General features: G+C 48.7%; 1 protein-coding gene across 2 annotated transcripts in view; it reads right to left on the reverse strand.

Moving 5' to 3' along the window:
- Positions 1-850: 850 nt before the first annotated feature.
- Positions 851-20,074, reverse strand: part of ilf2 (interleukin enhancer binding factor 2) — a 44,281-nt gene continuing 25,057 nt past the window's right edge. For both annotated transcript variants that reach the window (XM_080183029.1, XM_080183030.1), the window contains 7 exons: positions 18,801-18,879; positions 16,021-16,108; positions 10,274-10,335; positions 9,475-9,589; positions 6,453-6,543; positions 2,775-2,947; positions 851-1,007 (listed from right to left, as the gene is read on the reverse strand). In XM_080183029.1, coding sequence (XP_080039155.1) covers positions 2,799-2,947; positions 6,453-6,543; positions 9,475-9,589; positions 10,274-10,335; positions 16,021-16,108; positions 18,801-18,879 — 584 coding nt within the window. In that variant the 3' untranslated portion in view covers positions 851-1,007; positions 2,775-2,798. The remainder of the gene's footprint in view (positions 1,008-2,774; positions 2,948-6,452; positions 6,544-9,474; positions 9,590-10,273; positions 10,336-16,020; positions 16,109-18,800; positions 18,880-20,074) is intronic.

A 20,074-nucleotide genomic window follows, 5' to 3' on the forward strand; every position in this document is an offset into this window, starting at 1 on the left:
ACCCTGAGCCCCTCGATTAGATTCCAGTCTGTAATTCACTCCCGGGTATCTGTTATTCAATATGTAAACAGCCCCAAACTCCTTGATTAGATTCCCATCTGTAACACATTCGCAGGTATCTATTATTCTATATATAAACCATCCTGAAACCCTCGATTAGATTCCAGTCTGTAACGCACTTGTAGGTATGATATACCAGGCTGATTCCAGGGATGGCGGGACTGAGGAGAGATTGACTTGGTTAGGATTGTTTTCACTGGAGTTCAGACGAATGACGGGGGAATTCAGAGACTTATAAAATTCTAACAGGACTAGACAGGGTAGATGCAGGGAGGATGTTCCCAATGGTGGGAGGATTCCAGAACCAGGGGGTCACAGTCTGAGGATTCAGGGTAGACCATTTAGGACGGAGGTGAGGAGACATTTCTTCACCCGGTGAGCCTGTGGAATTCATTAGTACACGAAGTAGTGAGGCCAAAACATTGAATATATTCAAGAGGTGGCTGGATATAGCACTGGGGGTGAATGGGATCAAAGTTTATTGGGAAAAAGCAGGATTAGGCTATTGAGTTGGACAATCAGCCATGATGGTGATGGATGGGCAGAATGAGCGGCCAAATGGCTTCCTCCTGCTCCTATGTTTCCCCTCACCGAGAGCTTTTAATAGGGTGCACTGCCGGTAGACTTACTGATATCCTCACTGTAATTGATAAGTAAAGCGTGCTAGTACTCTGAAACAGCAAGGCACACACATCCCACGCTTGGCATCCTCCTGCTGGTCAAAGTCGACAAACCATCACAGAGAAACCATCCAGCTCTGTGTTTCACCAGCGGACCAGGAAAACGGATATAAAACAAAAAAAAACAACTTTATTGTAACTTATCAACTACAAATAGAAATAGGGTCAACAGGGTAGAAACGCACAGGGCGACAGACTGTTGCTTGGTCCAGCGCTTGAAGCTGAAGCGTGCGGTGTCAGAATGCTGTTCAATCGCAGGAGACTCACCTGAAAAAGAGCGGGGAGGAGGGGGAAGAAAGGAGGAGGAAGAAAATCTTTAGTCGGTGTGTGTGTTGATGGACAGGACTGAATCCCTGAGATCAGTCAGGAAAAACGAGTTCAACCCGGGAGATACAGCCAACAGAGTGAAGGGGGACCCGGGAACTCTCTCACGAACGTGATCTTAAAGTGCAGAGGCTCCTATGGGCAAGCCCAAGGTCATTTTCCCCCTGCACAGTGCCAACAGGGAGATTTCCATAGCCTTTGGACGGCGCCAGGGCAGGGAGTAACAGCAGCCCCTGGGCCCCAGGACATTCATTCTCCACTTGCCGGTGCCACCTTGTCCAACAGCATTTACTGTCTGAGGCACAGCATTGCTGATGGTGCAGCCCACCCTCAGCATCGCACTGTGGCGTCAGCCTCAACACAGTGGGATCGCAAAACCTGACTGGGGATGACCAGGAACACAAGGATCTCGTGGACCTGCTGCAATCCCCCCCACAATAGACAGGATACACAGCCACATGTACAGTTCTGGTCACCCTATTATGGAAAAGATATTATTAAACTAGAAAGAGTGCGGAAAAGATTTACTAGGATGCTCCTGGGACTTGATGGTTTGAGTTAGAAGGCGAGGCTGGATAGACTGCAACTTTTTTCTGGAGCGTGAAAGGCTGAGGGGTGATCTCATGAGGGGCACAGATCAGCTAGATAGTCAATATCTTTTCCCAAAGGTAAGGGGGTCTAAAACTCGAGGACATCGGTCATAAGGAAATAGATAAGATAGAAATAGGGAAGCTGTTTCCATTGGCGAGTGAAACTAGAACTAAGGGGCATGGCCTCAAAATAAGGGGGGCAGATTTAGGACTGAGTTGAGGAGGAACTTCTTCACACAAAGGGTTGTGAATCTGTGAAATTCACTGCCCAGTGAAGCAGCTGGGGCTACCTCATTGAATGTTTTTAAGGGAAGGGTAGATAGGTTTCTAAACAGTAAAGGAATTAAGAGTTATGGTGAGCAGATGGGTAAGTGGAGCTGAGTCACAGAAAGATCAGCTATTATTTTATTGAATGGCGGAGCAGGCTCAAGGGGCCAGATGACCTACTCCTGCTCCTAGTTCTTATGATACACAAGTGTCCAGTGGGGCGATTTGTCCACAGAAAGAGTGGAGCTTGTCTGGAACAAGCTGCCAGAGGCAGTAGTAGAGGCAGGTACAATTTTGTCTTTTAAACAGCGTTTAGACAGTTACATGGGTAAGATGGGTATAGAGGGATATGGGCCAAATGCGGGCAATTGGGACTAGTTTAGGGGTTTCAAAGAAAGGGCAGCATGGACAAGTTGGGCCGAACGGCCTGTTTCCACGCTGTAAACCTCTATGACCTCCCTCCAGCCACATTTAAAATGGCCAATTAAACCCAGCTGGCAACATTTTGACATGAAACAATGTTAACAACTCCCCCTTCTCGTCCCATTTCAGGGTTTGACACCAAACTTTGAAGCTATTAATGTGACTCTTTTAAACTATTAAAAGCTTTTGTCAATGCAATCACGCTGGGCATCTTTTGAGCTTAAAGAGGCAGTGCTGTGACAGGGATTTCATTTCCTTTTAACAGTGGGTGCGTTAGTCAGTCCACCTCAATGTTTCTCAGCTTGGGGACAGAGGTGTCAGTTGTCAGGAGGGAGTAGGGAGTCTGACAGGATAAACCAAAGGCATCTTACAACGCGACAGCAAACTTAAACGAATCTCAGTGGCCACACCATAATGAGACAGCACGTACCATTAAATATCACAGCAGCTTCCCTCACTCCGTCGTCTCCATGTTTTCCTCCTCCTCCTCTGCTCCTTCCGTCGCCTCCTCCTCACCCTCCTTCTTTTCGGGGGGCTTTTCGTAGGCTTTTTCCGAGGGTGTCACTATCACGCCGTCCCAGGTGGACATTTCCACAGCGAGGCCTGGCAAAGCAAAGCAAGTGCTCATTGCTTCACACACGTCACTTTTACAGGAATGACAGCCGGACTTCAGGGTTTAGGTTACAAGGAAAGATTGGACAAACTAGACCTTTATTCTCTCACATTCACAGGGTTGAGGAGTGATCTGATAGATGTCTATACAATACCGAGAGGGAAGGACAGGGTGGAACTGTGGAAGGACAAAGTGTTTCCACTAGCTGAAGGCTTTAAAACCACAGAATCCCCACAGTGCAGGAGGCGTCTATTTTGGCCTATTGAGCCCGCACTGACCACAATCCCATCCAGGCCCTATTTTCATAACCCCACATATTTACCCTGCTAACCCCGACACTAATTGGACACTAAGGGGCAATTTAGCATGGCCAATCCACCTTACCCTCGCACCTTTGGGGTGTGGGAGGAAACTGGAGCAAACCCACGCAGACATGGGGAGAAGGTGCAGACTCCACACAGTGACCCAAGCTGGGAATTGAGCCTGGGTCCCTGGCGCTGAGAGGCTGTGGTGCTAACCAAGGCCCTAATTTAAAAATTCGGACCATATCATTCAGCAGATATGTTTTCAATGAAGTGTTTCTTACAGTCTTAAATAGTCTGCTTGCTCTAGGCCCACCCTTCCTGCTCATCCCCTGCATAGCCGAGACTGGCTTGGCCTGCAAGTTTGAGACAGAAGGTGTATGGGACAGGTTTACTCGCAACCCAGGACTCTGCCGCATAGCACCTGGGACCCGGGTTCAATTCCGTCCTCAGGTCACTGTCTGTGCAGAGTCCACACATTCTCCCTCCTTGTCTGTGTGGGTTTCCTCCGGGTGCTCCAGTTTCCTCCCACAGTCCAAAGATGTGTATGTTAGGTAGATTGGCTATGTTAAATTGCCCCTTCGTGTCAGAAGATTGGCAAGGTAAGTACGTGGGGTTAAGATGATAGGGCCTGGGTGGGATTGTTGTTGGTGCAGACTCAATGGGCTGAAAGAATCCCTACAATGCAGAAGGAAGCAATGATCGAGTGACAAAACCACCCTTCCACTCCACTGTCTCTCCCTCAGGTACAGGTGAGGGAGGAGACTAAGGGGTAATGATGAATATCGGGACATCACTAACTGGGACCTGGGTTCGACTCCTGGCTTGGGTCACTGTCTGTGTGGAGTCTGCACGTTCCCTGTGCCTACGTGGGTTTCCTCCGAGTGCTCCGGTTTCCTCCCACAGTCTGAAAGACGTGCTGGTTAGGGTGCATTGGCCCAAACAGGTGCCAGAGTGTGGCGACTAGGGGAATTTCACAGTAACTTCATTGCAATGTTAATGTAAGCCTTCCTTGTGACAAATAAATAAATAAACTGTCTAATCAACTGTGCAAACAATGAAAACAAGCTTCGTGTGGCCTTGAAGGTGTCTGGCAGAGTTAACCTGACAATCTGCCTTAGCATGAAGGGTTCCTCCTCTGGAATTACTGATCCGTGGGCTCAGGCTGCCAGGTCGCCAATGCCTCGACCCTCACACACCCCCCCACCACCCCGAGCTCCATTCGGACAGCTGAGTGACACGCAGAGGGGAGTACTCCCAACAGCACAGACTCGGCACTCGAGGAGTGAGAGAGAGAGAGAGAGAGAGGGGGAGAGAGATCTATGCATCAGCCCCTTTGAATGTCAGATTTTATGTAAAGCTGAAGCAGCTATAAAGCCGTGCACTAAATCTTTCACACGGGTGCCTGAAAGGGACAGCTATAAACTCGGAGCTTCAGACCTCTGTAAATCCAAGATATGTGCATATCTTTGCTGTAAATTAGCCCACCAAGGCTGGGCCTGCTTGATGTGTGTTGAATGTTCACAGCACAACTCATTAAAGCCACCCTCCTGCCGCACTTAGTGACGCACGCCTTAAACAAAAAGATATTGTTATGCAGGGAAAACAAGGGAATTAAAGCTCTGCTGACATCAGGAATTAACGCTGCTGAGGTTCCGGATGGAGAGGAGGGAGGAGATGGTGCCAATATGACGCACGAGATATTACACTGCTCCTCCAAAAAATCCCTACTGTGCAGGAGGTGGCTATTCGGCCCATCAAGCCTGCACCAACAATAATCACATCCAGCTCCTATTCCCATAACCCCATGTATTTAACCTGCTAATCCCCCTGACATTAAGGGGCAATTTAGTATGTCCAATCCACCTAACCCGCCCATCTTTGGACACTAAAGGGCAATTTAGCATGGCCAATCCACCTGACCTGCATACCTTTGGAGTGTGAGAGGAAACCAGAGCACCCAGAAGAAACTCACGCAGACATGGGGAGAGAAGTGCAGACTCCGCAGTGATCCAAGTCAGGAATCAAACCCGAGTCCCTGCCACTGTAAGGCAGCAATGCTAACCACTGGGCCACCGTGCTGCAGATCTTTACAGTCTATAGCGACTCCAACTCACTCTGGGCTGCGTGACAATCTTTTGCGATAGTCTCTCAACTGATCATATGAGGACGTCAGAAACCCGCCTGGTCCCTTCTTTGTTTCATGCCTCACTCACGTGCACCTTTGACCAGGAGTGGGGGAATCACTGGACACCGATCAGTAGCAGGAAACCCAGCTGATATCCCACCTCCCTTAGCTGAGAGTACAAAGACAGTAAAAAGTCTGACAACACCAGGTTTTAGTCCAACCTCAGGTTGGACTAAAACCTGGTGTTGTCAGACTTTTTACTGTGTTTACGCCAGTCCAACGCCGGCATACCCGCATCATGAGTACAAAGACAGCCATCCCCTGCTGAGCTAAATCCCCTGGGGCCACACAGTGGTTAGCACTGCTGCGTCTCAGTGCCAAGGACCTGGGTTCGATTCCCAACTTGGGTCACTGTCTGTGTGCAGTCTGCACATTCTCCCTGTGTCTGTGTGGGTTTCCTCCGGTTGCTCTGGTTTCCTCCCACAGTGTAAAAGACGTGCTGGTTCGGGTGCATCAGCCCAAACAGGTGCCGGAGTCTGGCGACTAGGGGATTTTCACAGTAACTTCATTGCAATGTTAATGCAAGCCTACGTGTGACACAAATAAATAAACTTTAGCCCAAGAACGGGGTTCAAAACTGGCGCCCTCAATTGTTACCACAGCTTAAGCAGTCATTTATTTTTATTTATTAAGTTTATTAGTCATAAGAAAGGCTTACATTAACAATGCAATGAAGTTACTGTGAAAACTCCTCATTTGGGTACACTCAGGGAGAATTTAGCATGGCTAATGCACCCTAAACAGCATGTCTTTTGGACTGTGGAAGGAAACCCACTCTGACACAGGGAGAACGTGCAGACTCCACACAGACAGTGACCCAAGCCGGGAATTGAACCCGGGTCCCTGGAGCCGTAAGGCAGCAGTGCAGAGAGAGAGAGAGAGAGAGAGTCAGAGAGAGAGAGAGAGAGAGAGAGAGAGAGAGAGAGAGAGAGAGAGAGAGAGAGAGAGAGAGAGAGTGTCAGATGAGAGTATGATACAAAAAAGAGCACCATGGATCTGACTTACTGCTGGCGTCTCCTTCTAACCCCAGGATTTTCCTGTAGCCTCCGTGCGAGAGGATGCGGACCAGAGTCTGCGCTGTGAAACACACCACATCCTGGAATGAGGAAACAAGTCTTTCAGTGCATTAAAATTGACCGTGAGGACACCAGGAGACAACAGACCCTACGTCTACTCAACACCTTGGGAGTCCTCAGGGAGGTGCACAAAATGAGGTTTTCAATTTGGTCACTGCTTGCACACAACAAGTTCCATAAGAACATAAGAAATAGGAGCAGGAGTAGGCCATCTAGCCCTTCGAGCCTGCTCCGCCATTCAATAAGATCATGGCTGATCTGTCGTGGCTCAGCTCCACATTCCCGCCCTCTCCCCATAACCCTTAATCCCCTTGCTTATCAAAAGCCCATCAACCCGCGTCTTAAAAATATTTAGCGAGGCAGCCTCCACCACTTCAACGGGCAGAGAATTCCAGAGATTCACCACCCTTTGAGTGAAGAAGTTCCTCCTCAACTCTGTTCTAAACCACCCCCCCCCCCCCCCACTTTATCTTGAGGCTGTGCCCCCTAGTCCTACTGTCCTTTCTGAGTGGGAAGAGTCTCTCCACCTCTATCCTATCCATCCCATTCATCATCTTATATGTCTCAATGAGATCTCCCCTCATTTTTCTAAACTCTAACGAGTACAAGCCTAGTTTATTCAGCCTCTCCTCATAGCTCAACCCCCTCAACTCCGGTATCAGCCTTGTAAACCTCCTCTGCACTCCCTCCAAGGCCAAAATATCCCTGCGTAAGTACGGCGACCAAAACTGCACACAGTACTCCAGTTGCGGCCTCACCAATGCCCTATATAGCCGCAGCAAGACCTCCCTACTTTTATATTCAATCCCCCTCGCTATGAAGGCCAGCATCCCATTCGCCTTCCTGACCACCTGCTGTACCTGCAGGCTGGGTTTTTGCGTCTCATGCACAAGGACCCCGAGGTCCCTCTGCACCGTCGCCTGCTGCAGTTTTTTGCCCCGTAAGTAATAGTCCTTCCTACCATTATTCCTACCAAAATGGACCACTTCGCACTTGCCAACATTAAATTCCATTTGCCAGTTCCTGGCCCATTCGCCCAGCCTATCTAGATCCTTCTGCAGACTCTCCACACCCTCCGCACAATTTGCCGTTCCACCAATCCTGGTGTCATCAGCAAATTTCGACACCATACACTCGGTTCCCTCCTCCAGATCATCTATATCAATGGTAAATAGCTGAGGCCCCAGCACCGACCCCTGGGGCACTCCACTAATCACCAACCGCCAATCCGAATAGCACCCATTAACCCCCACTCTCTGCCTCCTATTTGACAACCAATCCTCTATCCACGCTAACACCCTACCCCCAACTCCATGCCCCCTTACCTTCTGCAATAACCTCTTGTGAGGTACCTTGTCAAACGCCTTCTGAAAATCAAGAAAGACCACATCCACCGGCTCTCCTCTATCCACTGCCCTAGACACATCCTCATAGAACTCCAGTAAATTTGTCAGACACAACAAACAACTAAATGGACAGACAGGGTCGCGGTTTGATATCTGCAAAATGGTGCCTCTGACAGTGCAGTACTCCCTTCGTACTGCACCCGAGTGCCAACCTGCTTCAGCAGTGGGGCTTGAACCCTGAGTCCAAGTGGTGAGTGAGCTACCACTCAGCCGAGGCCAGCACCTTGGACAGCTGATTCAAAAAGCACACATCCAGAAAGTGAAGATGACATCTCCTGAAGCAGGGAACAAAACGGAGTTCAGAATATAAATGAGATGTATTTCCAGAGAGAGGTGGGGTGACTCCAATCACAGACACTGCTCACCACTCAGTGTAGGACAGCAGAAACCTCGGTGTCCATATACACAAATCCTTTTTTAAATTCATTTGTGGGACAAATGCATCGCTGGCTGGGCCAGCATTTATCGCCCACCCCTAGTTGCCCCTTGAGGAGGTGGCGGTGAGCTGCCTTCTTGAATCGCTGCAGTCCACGTGTTGTAGGTTGACCCACACAGTATTTATATGGCTGGGTCCAGCTGAGTTTCTGGTCAATGATAAGCCCCAGGATGTTGATAGTGGAGGGGGGGATTCATTGATGGTCAATAGGAACCCCCTGGATGTTGACAGTGGGACATCCAACAATGGTAACGCCAGCGAATGCTGAAGGTGGCAGGGCACATTGATAAGGTGGAGGAGAAAACATTTGGTTTCTAAACCAAGACACTAGATACAAAAGCAAAGAGGTTTCACACTGGAACTTTGGAAATCACTGAAGTGTGGCAGTTAATCCCAGGGCATCAGATCACAGGGAAGATGTGAAGGCTTTTAGATTGGGATTGGAGGACGTTAACAAGGATGAGAGATACAGGCGGAGGTTGGAAAAGCTAAGACTGCTGTTCTCCTTGGAACAGGAGTAATCCAACTGTGGTCAGTAAGTTGTCAGACAACACCTCCAGTACAGAAGGAAGCCATTTGACCCATTGAATCTGCATCAACTCTGACTGAACATCTCACCCTTACTCCAAAGGTGTGTATCACAACACCAGGCTAAAGTCCAACAGGTTTATTTGGTATCACAAGCTTTCAGAGCGCTGCTCCTTCCTCAGGTGAGTATCTGTGGTAGCCAAGACATGAGAGACTTCTTACTGTGCTCACCCCAGTCCAACGCCAGCATCTCCACATCAAAGACGTGTACGTGAGGGGAATGAGTGGGGTAAATATGTGAGTTTACAGGGTAAGCTTGGCTAAGAGTCTGTGCTGCCGCGAGGAGGCTGAATGGCCCCCTCTGTACTGTAGGGATGCTGAGTCCTGGCTGGGTCAGGGTGCCACAGATGATGTATCGATCAAAGACTTATTTTCCTCGGGAGATTCTGATAAGTGACTGCCAGCAGAGCGTCTGGCTACAGTGGAACATTGCGTCCACAAGGCCAATTTACTTCAAAACTCAAACCAGCTCCTAAGCCGGAAAGCACACGCCCTGAGTCAGCTCAAAGGGAGCTCCTTACCTGCTGCTCAAGTGTCATCACTGTATGCACTCGGAAGTTCCCACTCTCACAGGGGTCTGTAATTCCCACAGATCCGGGCAGGAACAACCCTGCAGCAAGGAGCTGGAGGCAGCGTCTGTAAGCAAACCCAAAACGGCAAATATTATGGCCCGAACTTATGCTGCTCCCCCACCCCACCGTCTCAATCGAGTCTCAGGGAGAAAGGTTGAGAGACCTGTCAGACTTGGAACAACTTCAGCCATTGCCCCTCCAGTCACACTCTCCCCCCACCACGTTTAATATCTTTACTCCTTCAGCACCCCCATTTCACCCAGTTTTTTACCCCCATCACAATCTTGCTTTTCCCCCCCAAGAATTTTATCCTCGCGTTGTTCATCCCACACAACTTCACAGACAGGGATTTTATTTTTCATTCCTTCATGGGACATTGGCATAGCTGGCTGGTCCAGCATTTATTGCCCATCCCTAGTTGCCCCTTGGAGGGGCAGTTGAGAGTCAACCACATTGCTGTGGCTCTGGAGTCACGTGTAGGCCAGACCGGGGTAAGGACGGCAGATTTCCTTCCCTAAAGGGAACCAGATGGGTTTTTCCAACAATGGGTCATCAGTAGATTCTTAATTCCAGATATTTTTTATTGAATTCAAATTCCACCATCTGCTGTGGCAGGATTCAAACCCGGGTCCCCCAGAACATTAGCTGGGTTTCTGGATTAATAGTCTAGCGATAATACCACTGGGCCATCAGCTCCCCGGGATAATCACCAGCACCCTGCCCCCTCCCCCACAGCACTTGGACATACCTGAAGGCAACATTGAGTGCCAGCGGCTGCCTGGATGGGTTGTTCATTACAGCTGAGTGGCCCTGCAGGAGGATTGAAGGCAAGAGTCAGCAACTCAAAAATATTTCTCAACACCACCGCGCACCCGCACCCGCCCCCCCCTCACACACACACACACACACACACACACACACACACACACACACACACACACACACACCCTCAAGTCCCAGGGATGTCACTCCGTGGCTTATCCACCCGACAGAAAAACACTCACCAAACAAGGGTTAGAAAGAAAACAGGAGCAGAAGACGGCCATTCGGCCCTCCGAGCCTGCTCCACCATTCATTGTGAAGATGGCTGATCGTCCAACTCAGTGATCTGATCCCCCCCCATATCCTTTGATCCCCTTCGCCCCAAGTGCTATGTCTAACTGCTTCTTGAATACCTTCAATGTTTTGGTCTCCACTACTTCCTGTGGTAATGAATTCTACAGGCTCACCACCCTCTGGGTGAAGAAATGTCTTCCCATCTCTGTCCTAAACAGACTACCCTGTATCCTCACTGGTTCTGGACTCCCCCACCATTGGGAATATTCTGCCTGCATTTACCATCTAGTCCTGTCAGAATTTCTATGAGATTCCCCTCATTCTTCTGAAGTCCAGCGAACATAATCCTTACTCACTCAATCTTTCCTCATACATCAGTCCCGCCATCCCCAGATCTCAGTCTGGTAAACCTTCTTTATACTACCTCTTGAGCAAGAAGATTTTTTTAAAATTAATTCGTGGGACATGGGTGTCGCTGGCTGGCCAGCATTTATTGCCCATCCCTTGTTCCCCTTGGAGGGGCAGTTGAGAGTCAACCACATTGCTGTGGCTCTGCAATCACACGTAGGCCAGACCGGGGTAAGGACGGCAGATTTCCTTCCCTAAAGGGAACCAGATGGGTTTTTCTGACAATGGGTCATCAGTAGATTCTTAATTCCAGATTTTTTTTATTGAATTCAAATTCCACCATCTGCCGTGGTGGGATTCGAACCCGAGTCCCCCAGAACATTAGCTGAGTTTCTGGATTAATAGCCTAGGCGATAATATTGAAAAGGAAAATTGTATTCTGCGTTTGAGGTTGAATGCATAAAGCGAGGGGAAAACTGTACAGACATTAGCTAGGCCAGAGAATATATGCTGCAGTCACTTGTTAGGTCCGAGCTTAAATTTTGCTGAAAGACAGGTTAGTGAATAGTCTGCCCAATCGCCTGAAATTTGATATTTTTACCTTTTACCTGATGAGTGCAGAACAAAAAACTTCCAACAAACATCTCTCCTCTTTACAGCATAAGACATAGCAGAATTCGGCCACTTGGCCCATCAAGTCTGTTCCACCATTCAATCGTGGCTGATATTTTTCCTCATTCCCATTCTCCCAGCAACATTTACGCGCCATACAAACACCTGGGTACCACATCACAGCACAGATTCATCAGAACAGTAGCAGGAATGGGGTGGCATGGTGGCACTGTGGTTCACACTGCTACCAAGGACCAGGGTTCAATCCCAACCTCAGGTGACGGTGTAGAGTTTGCACATTCTCTGCCGTGTCTGCTCTGGTTTCCTCCCACACTCCAACGACCTGTAGGTTGGGTGGATTTGCCAGGCTAAATTGCCCCTTAGTGTCAGGGGGATTAACAGAGTAAAATATGTGAGGTTACAGGGATAAGGCCTGGGTGGGATTGTTGTCAGTGCTGGCTCAATGGGCCAAGTGGCCTCCTGCACTGTAGGAATTCTACAAATGGGACTAAGGCATTGCCAGAGTCATTTTTTTCATTGGACTGCACAACTCCAGAAACCCCACACTGGAATATGAAGAGGGGGGAATCTGATGAAAGTTTACAAAGCAATGAAATCTTTTGAGGGTTTAAATAATCAAAGATCACAAACTGGTTTTAAAGAAAGGGGTTAGGATTCAGGCTTTTCCCTTCCCTCTCCCAGTGACAAGTATTTTCTTGCCCCTCCAGCAGGTCATTTAGCTCAAAAGACGACTGAGGCAAACGGCTACCACACCCACTAAAGGAGAATGCAGTGGTTATTTGAGAGTTATACAGATGGAAAGGGATGGGCAAGTAGATTAGAGTACACAGCTTCAGAAATGTTCGAGGGCTCGGGGAGGACACGTCCCTGTCTACATTAATGGGGACGAAGTATAAAGGGTCGAGCTCTTTACGTTTCCAGGTGTTCAGATCACCAACCTGCCCCGGTCCCCCCCACCCCATGCCCACACTACAGTTAAGAAAGCCCCACCAACGCCTCTACTTTCTCAGAAGACTAAGGAAATTTGGCATGTCTGCTACGACTCTCAGCAACTTTTATGGTGCCAGGAATCTGACGGCTGGAGGTGCACGAGGACCGTGGCGCCCAGCTTGCTAAACAGCCTCCACTTGAGACTCCTGATCCGCTGTGCTGCTCACCCCCAATACATTTCACTATATACTGATACATAGAGTCACATGACCATAAGTTAAATCATTAACTCAATGGGCCGGATTCCTTGGATATTAGGCAACTGGGAAGTAACCCTTTAGAAGGACCAATGCACCTAACCAGCACATCTTTGGACTGGTGGGGGGAAACCCATGCAGACACGGGGACAACATGCAGACTCCACACAGGCAGGTGACCCAAGCTGGGAATCGAACCTAGGTCCCTGGCACTGTGAGGCAGCAGCGCTCACCACTATGCCGCCTCGGGCAGTTGAACCTTTCTGCTTGAGATAAGCCCCTGATCCTCAGATTGAATAGAGTGAACTTTCTCTGTGCTCTTTCTCCATCTATACTTCCCACTGCCTTGGGAAAAGCAGCCAGCATAATCAAAGACCCCACACATCCCGGACATTCTCTCTTCCGCCGGGAAAATGATACAAAAGTCTGAGGTCACCTATCAACTGAGTGAAGAACAGCTTCTTCCCTGCTGCCGTCAGACTTCTGAATCAACCGGCCTTGCACTAATCTTTGAATCATTAACTCAATGGGCCAGATTCCCTGGATATTAGACACTCTGGGAAAGAACTCTTACCTCCTTTAATTTAAATTGGCCAGAATTTTTTCTGGCAAACCTGCTTCACAATGTGCAAAGGTCAGTGTCAGAAATGGATGAATGAATTTGGGGGGAGGGGGAGGGGGGGAAAACGGGAAGCCAGCAGCTGGCAATGGTAATGTGCCTGCTCTCAGTGCAGCCCCACCCACAGGGGATTGGATTGGGGGGGGGACACATTTTACATTCCATCACCCCGCTGATAAACCTGACGTGGAACAATTATGCCTGTGTCTCTCCTCCAGTTCAGCAGCCGAGCCACCCCCGCCTTCCCACACACTGCCAACGACTCTCCACTCCCACAACCCCGTAGGGAAACAAAAGCCCCCAGCAAAATCATTTGTGTCCGGGGAACAAAAAGTGGTGTCGAGCGCTGCAGGAGAGATCCCGGGCGCAATGACAGATTGGTCTTGACAGACGGCTGGGAGTTAAACGGCGTTGCTAAGGGAGGCAGTTACAAAGGAACAGGGGAATGAGCTGAAGTTTCACATTGTCTCAATCATTTCAGAACCAAAATATCTGCAGCTAGGTTTTAAAAAACAACAAACCAACATTCTTTTCAATTCTTTGGCCCCTCAGGATGTTCACCATGTTGGATCCAGTTGATAGGGCATACTGTCTTTTTATATCTAAACATGTGGGCCCTAACAATTCATCCAGTCAACCCTATTCTCATCCAGGACACACAATAATGTGACTTCTTGCAAGCTGTGCCCAGCATACCCACTAATTCTATCCTTTATTCTCGTCTGTGCTTTTCAAAACTCTGCACTGACTCCTATAAACGCCAACACTGCGACACCGTCGCTATGGCTATAACATAACATTTTGGACCCTCTCCTTTCCTTCTCTATGAACGGTATGCTTTGTCGGGATAGCATGCGACAATACTTTTCACTGTATTTTTTTTTGCCTGTGATATTTCCCTCATGGTTGGTTCACCAATTCCCACTCCTTGTCCAGGATCACGTAAGATATGTCTGGTTGAGGGAATTCCCTTCTGGAACTTTCCCACAGTGAGTTAATGAATGTCTTTTGCAGGGGAGAAAGTAAAAACAGTATTTTTTTTTGGTAAAGTATCCAGGAATGTTTGGATTTGGATAATGGATAAGTTTTATTGTTGTGGTTTAGGATCTTTTTGTATGCTTTAATTGGAACATCTTAATTAACCCATGAAATAAAACTCAACACCACTTAAAATTCAAAAGAACATAAGAAATTCAAGGAAATGGTGATTACTGTATAGCCATTTGAGCCTACTCTGTCATTCTGTACAATCACAGCTGCTTTTGCCTCCCCTCTCTCACTTGCTCACAAATCTGAGAGATCAGATATCTACATTCAATGATGGAACATTCTTAATCCACTGGTAGAGAATTCCAAAGATTCACTACTTTCTGCGTGAAGAGATTTAAGGATGGCTCACCAGTTAGCCCTGCAGTCTCCCAGTGCCAGGGACCCAGGTTCCATTCTGGCCTTGAGTGTCAATGTGAGTTTGCCTGTTCACTCTGTGTCTGCGTGGGTTTCCTCTGGGTGGTCGGGTTTCCTCCCGCAGTCCCAAGATATCCAAGTTAGTGGGATTAGTGGGGTAAATGCATGGTGTTAAGGAAATGAGGTGGGGGTGGGCCTGGGTAAGATGCTCTGTCAGAGAGTTTGTGTAGACTTGATGGGCCGTATGTCTTCCTTCTGCCCTGTAGGGGTTCTGTGATTTCTCAATCTCAGCCCTAAGCAGGCTACCCCTTCTCTTGGTCTTCATATTCTAGATTCCTTACCCAGGGAAAATAACAGCTCTGTCACTGCCCAGTCAGAGTATGGTACACTATCTTTTTCATCCCATTGGAAAGTTCATGGCAGACACTGGTGGCTACAGTGAAGAAAACTGGTCAAAAATAAGATTCATTTCTTGAAATTAATAATCTGTTAGATTGTATGCAGCATAAGCAGTCGGTAGAAATAGCAAACTTTGGGTTTCCTCCAGGAGCTCTTGTTTCCTCCCACAATCCAAGGATGTGCAGGATAGTTGGATTGGTCATGCTAAATTGCCCCTTAGTGTCAGGGGAACTAGCTAGGATAAATGCATCAGGTTAAAGGGATAGAGTCTGGGTGGGATTGTGGTTGGTGCGGACGCGATGGGCCGAAAGGCCTCTTTCTGCACTGTCGGATTCTGTGATCCCAATACATATGACAATAATAAATCAAATCTACGTACTCTATGAACAGCATGCCTTGTCTGTATAAGCGCGCAAGAAACAATACTTTTCACTGCATCCCGATCCAGTACTTGGCACACCATAACATCCAAGGCTCTGGGCCAAGTGCTGGCAAGCGGGATTAGGTGGGCAAGTCGGGGCCTATCGTGCGTCAGCACAGACATGATGGACCGAAGGGTTTCTTCTACACTGTAGCATTCTGTGAATACACGTGACAATAATAAATCAAATCAACACATTCAGCAAGATTTACTGTACAGCAGATGGAGGACTGCTTGCCACTTTGGGCCTCTTTAACCCCAAGGACAGTGGCCAAAGTAGCCCTATAGTGGCCAACTCAGCGCAAAATGCAAGTGGAATTAAATCGCCCCAGTTTATCTGGCTCAGCACCTCACTGGATTAACTCACTGAGCTGCTGCTGCCAGACAAACATGCCCAGCCAGAGTTGCTGTCTCTCTCACACACGTACCAGAAGATCGATAATCCACGGGGTCAGAGGCTCAAATCCAGGGAAGCGACACCTCAAATCCTTCATCAACCGTATCAGCACTTTAACTCTGAGGAGATACGAAAGCAGGTTAACCCAGCAGTGCCAAGCCCTGAGCCTTTGTGAACTGTTCAACAGTGGAGCATGAAGCCTCAGGGTGCCATCGTTTAAAGTCAAACATTCCCATGAACAGATGGGTCTTGGAGTGCTTATTCACAGATCCCTGAAGGTGGCAGAGTAGGTGAATAGGAATAGTTTACAAGGCACATGGGACACCTGCTTTTATCAGTCATGGTATAGGGGAGAAAAGCAATGGGGTAATGTTGGAACTGTCCATAACATGGGTGAGGCCACAGCTGGAGTAGTGCGTGCACTTCTGGGCAGCTCACTACAGGAAAGCTGTGAAAGCACCACAAGGAGAGACTGGATGGGTTTGGATTGTTTTCTCTAGAGCAGAGAAGGCTGGGGGGGGGGGGGCATGGACAGAGTGAGTAGGGAGCAGCTGTTCTCCTTAGTCGAGCAGTCAATCATGAGGGGGCAGAGTTTTAGGGCGAGGGGCAGGAGATTCAGAGGGGATTTGAGAAGCTTTTTCACTCAGAGGGTGGTGGGAATCTGGAATAAGAACATAAGAAATAGGAGCAGGAGTAGGCCATCTGGCCCTTCGAGCCTGCCCCGCCATTCAATAAGATCATGGCTGATCTATCGTGGCTCAGTTCCATATTCCCGCCCTCTCCCCATAACCCTTAATCCCCTCGCTTATCAAAAACCCATCAACCCGCTTCTTAAAAATATTTAGCGAGGTAGCCTCCACCACTTCAACGGGCAGAGAATTCCAGAGATTCACCACCCTTTGAGTGAAGAAGTTCCTCCTCAACTCCGTTCTAAACCATCCCCCCTTTATCTTGAGGCTGTGCCCCCTAGTCCTACTGTCCTTTCTGAGCAGGAAGAGTCTCTCCACCTCTATCCTATCCATCCCATTCATCATCTTATACGTCTCAATGAGATCTCCCCTCATTCTTCTAAACTCTAACGAGTACAAGCCTAGTTTATTCAGCCTCTCCTCATAGCTCAACCCCCTCAACTCCGGCATCAGCCTAGTAAACCTCCTCTGCACTCCCTCCAAGGCCAAAATATCCTTGCGTAAGCACGGCGCCCAAAACTGCACACAGTACTCCAGCTGCGGCCTCACCAATGCCCTATACAGCCGCAGCAAGACCTCCCTACTTTTATATTCAATCTCCCTCGCTATGAAGGCCAGCATCCCATTCGCCTTCCTGACCACCTGCTGCACCTGCAAGCTGGGTTTTTGTGACTCATGCACAAGGACCCCGAGGTCCCTCTGCACCGTCACCCGCTGCAGTTTTTCTCCACGTAAGTAATAATCCTTCCTACCATTATTCCTACCAAAGTGTACCACCTCGCACTTGCCAACATTAAATTCCATTTGCCAGTTCCTGGCCCATTTGCCCAGCCTATCTAGATCCTTCTGCAATACACTGCCTGGGAAGGTAGTGGAGGCCAGAAACCTTACAACCTGTAAAAAATATTTGGATAGGCACTTCAAATATCTCAACATTCAAGAATATGGGATAAGCGCAGGAAAATAGGATTTGCACGCCTTTAGTGGTAGCTATTGTAGCTGCAGGCTCAATGGGCCAAAGGGCCTTTTCTGTGCTGTGTGACTATGAACCTTTATGTCCACAATCCTGGTCTTACGAGTGGTGATCTAAATCTGAAATGGGATCACACCTTCCTATTGAGTGGGGGTAATTGGTCTCCACTGGTTTTTAAGATGTAAACACAATGCCATTGAGTTCAACGCTTCAGTGCTCCCAACAACATCACCCGTGGCTGTAAAGTCATTTCAGATTCAAGGAACAGGAGGGAGCAGCCGCGACTGAGGTGGTTTCTCAAATAAGCACGCAATCAAAGTTCAGGAAGAAAGGCAAGACACATCATCAATCACTCATTCGCAGTTTCCTACATTCACTGAGGCCATTCCTCGCAGAGTACATGCTACGTGCCTGGTCCAGGCTGCATTATCCAATGGTACACAAGACAGCAGCTGATGGGTGCAATGGACAACTGAAACATGAAGCAAAGCTGGCAACAGGGCAGCTGGCAATCAGGTACACAATGGGGAGAACTGTACCCGTGCTGTACCTGTCCTGGGATGGGGGAAAGAGTGTAGAGGGAGCTTTACTCTGTATCTAACCCCGTGCTGTACCTGTCCTGGGAGTGTTTGATGGGGGGACAGTATAGAGGGAGCTTTACTCTGTATCTAACACCGTGCTGTACCTGTCCTGGGAGTGTTTGATGGGGACAATATGGAGGGAACTTTACTCTGTATCTAACCTGCAATGATGAAGTGATGTGATGAATGTTAATCTTCATCCAGCACATGGAACTTGATCTGCAGTGCAGGCAAGTTAATTTAGTTGCTGTTGACCTCACCTGGGCACACCTGACATTGACATGTGGCGATGTATTGGAATAGGTTCAAGTCTGTGTCACTAACATTTCCGCCTCAATGTACAGAGCACTCAACAGAAGAAAACAAGATGAATAAATAGCGGCAGCTTGACAACAGAAGTCAAGGCCTATGCATTTCAGAGAGTTAGATAACTGTTAGCAGCACCGTAGTGTGACAGGCTGGGGAGTGCAGAATGCAGGATTCAGAAGGCAGGTTTGTCCCGGGGAGGGGGGGTTCAGAGGACAGGCTGTCCTGGAAGGGTGGGGTGGGGGTAAACATGCTGACTTACGTGGACTGAGAGGAATTCTCCTCAAACCATCGGGCGTGACGAATTGCTGCTAAAGCACTCTGCAGGACTTTGATGTCCACTGAAAAAGAAAGGAATGATATTAGAAACACAATCTTGGGGGAAGGAAGGAGAAGGGGATGGGGGGGGCGGGGGGGGGCGAAGGGAGGAAGGAAGGAGGGGAAGAGGGAAGGGATAGTCAGAAGCTTTATCCCCAAGGTGGAAGAGTCAATTAGTAGGGGGCACAGGTTTAAGATACAAGGGGCAAGGTTTAAAGGAGGTGTATGAGGCACATTTTTGTATGCACAGAGAGTGGTGGGTGCCTGGAACTCGCTGCCGGGGGAGGTAGTGGAAGCAGATATGACAGTGAGTTTTAAGGGGTGCCTGGATAATTACATGAATAGGATGGGAATGGAAGGATACGGTCCCGGGAAGGGTAGGGGGTTTTAGTTCAGTCGGGCAGTGTGGTTGGTGCAGGCTTGGAGGGCAAGACCCTGTTCCTCTGCTGTAATATTCTTTCTTCTAGTTCACAGCAGGGTCGGAAGGTGGCCAGGGCTCCCCTCCTGCTCCAGAGACAGGAGTACAAAGTGTGGACACAGGGAATGTCACTGTGATAGGAGTGCAGACTTGTGGTTGAGACGCCAAACTAAGGGCCCTGTCTGTCCGTTCAGTAGGAGACTGCAAGGAGCTATTTCGTAGAGTGGGTGAACATTTCCTGGTCGATATTGTTCACAAGAGCAGAAAGGACTAGATGCGATTGCCCGAGATGTCCACCGCAGTAGGTGAAGTGATGGCCGAGTGGTATTATCATTGGACTATTAATCCAGAAACTTAGCTAATGTTCTGGGGGACCTGGGTTCGAATCCCACCACAGCAGATGGTGGAATTTCAGTTCAATAAAAAATATCTGGAATTAAGAATCTACTGATGATCCATTGTCGGAAAAACCCATCTGGTTCCCTTTTGGGAAGGAAATCTGCCGTCCTTACCCCGGTCTGGCCTATATGTGACTCCGGAGCCACAGCAATGTGGTTGACTCTCAACTGCTCTCCAAGGGGCAACTAGGGATGGGCAATAAATGCTGGCCCAGCCAGCGATACCCATGTCCCACTAATGAATGGAAAAAGGTAGATTGCCAAGGGCAACATGGTGGAACAGTGGTTATCACTGCTGCCTCAGCACCAGGGACCCAGGTTCAATTCCCAGCTCGGGTCACTGTCTGTGCAGAGTCCGCACATTCTCCCTACGTCTGCATGGGTTTCCTCCCACAGTCCGAA

This window comes from Carcharhinus amblyrhynchos, unplaced genomic scaffold (assembly GCF_965287045.1).
Source record: "Carcharhinus amblyrhynchos unplaced genomic scaffold, sCarAmb.v2.hapA chromosome_122, whole genome shotgun sequence".
Taxonomy (NCBI): Eukaryota; Metazoa; Chordata; class Chondrichthyes; order Carcharhiniformes; family Carcharhinidae; genus Carcharhinus; species Carcharhinus amblyrhynchos.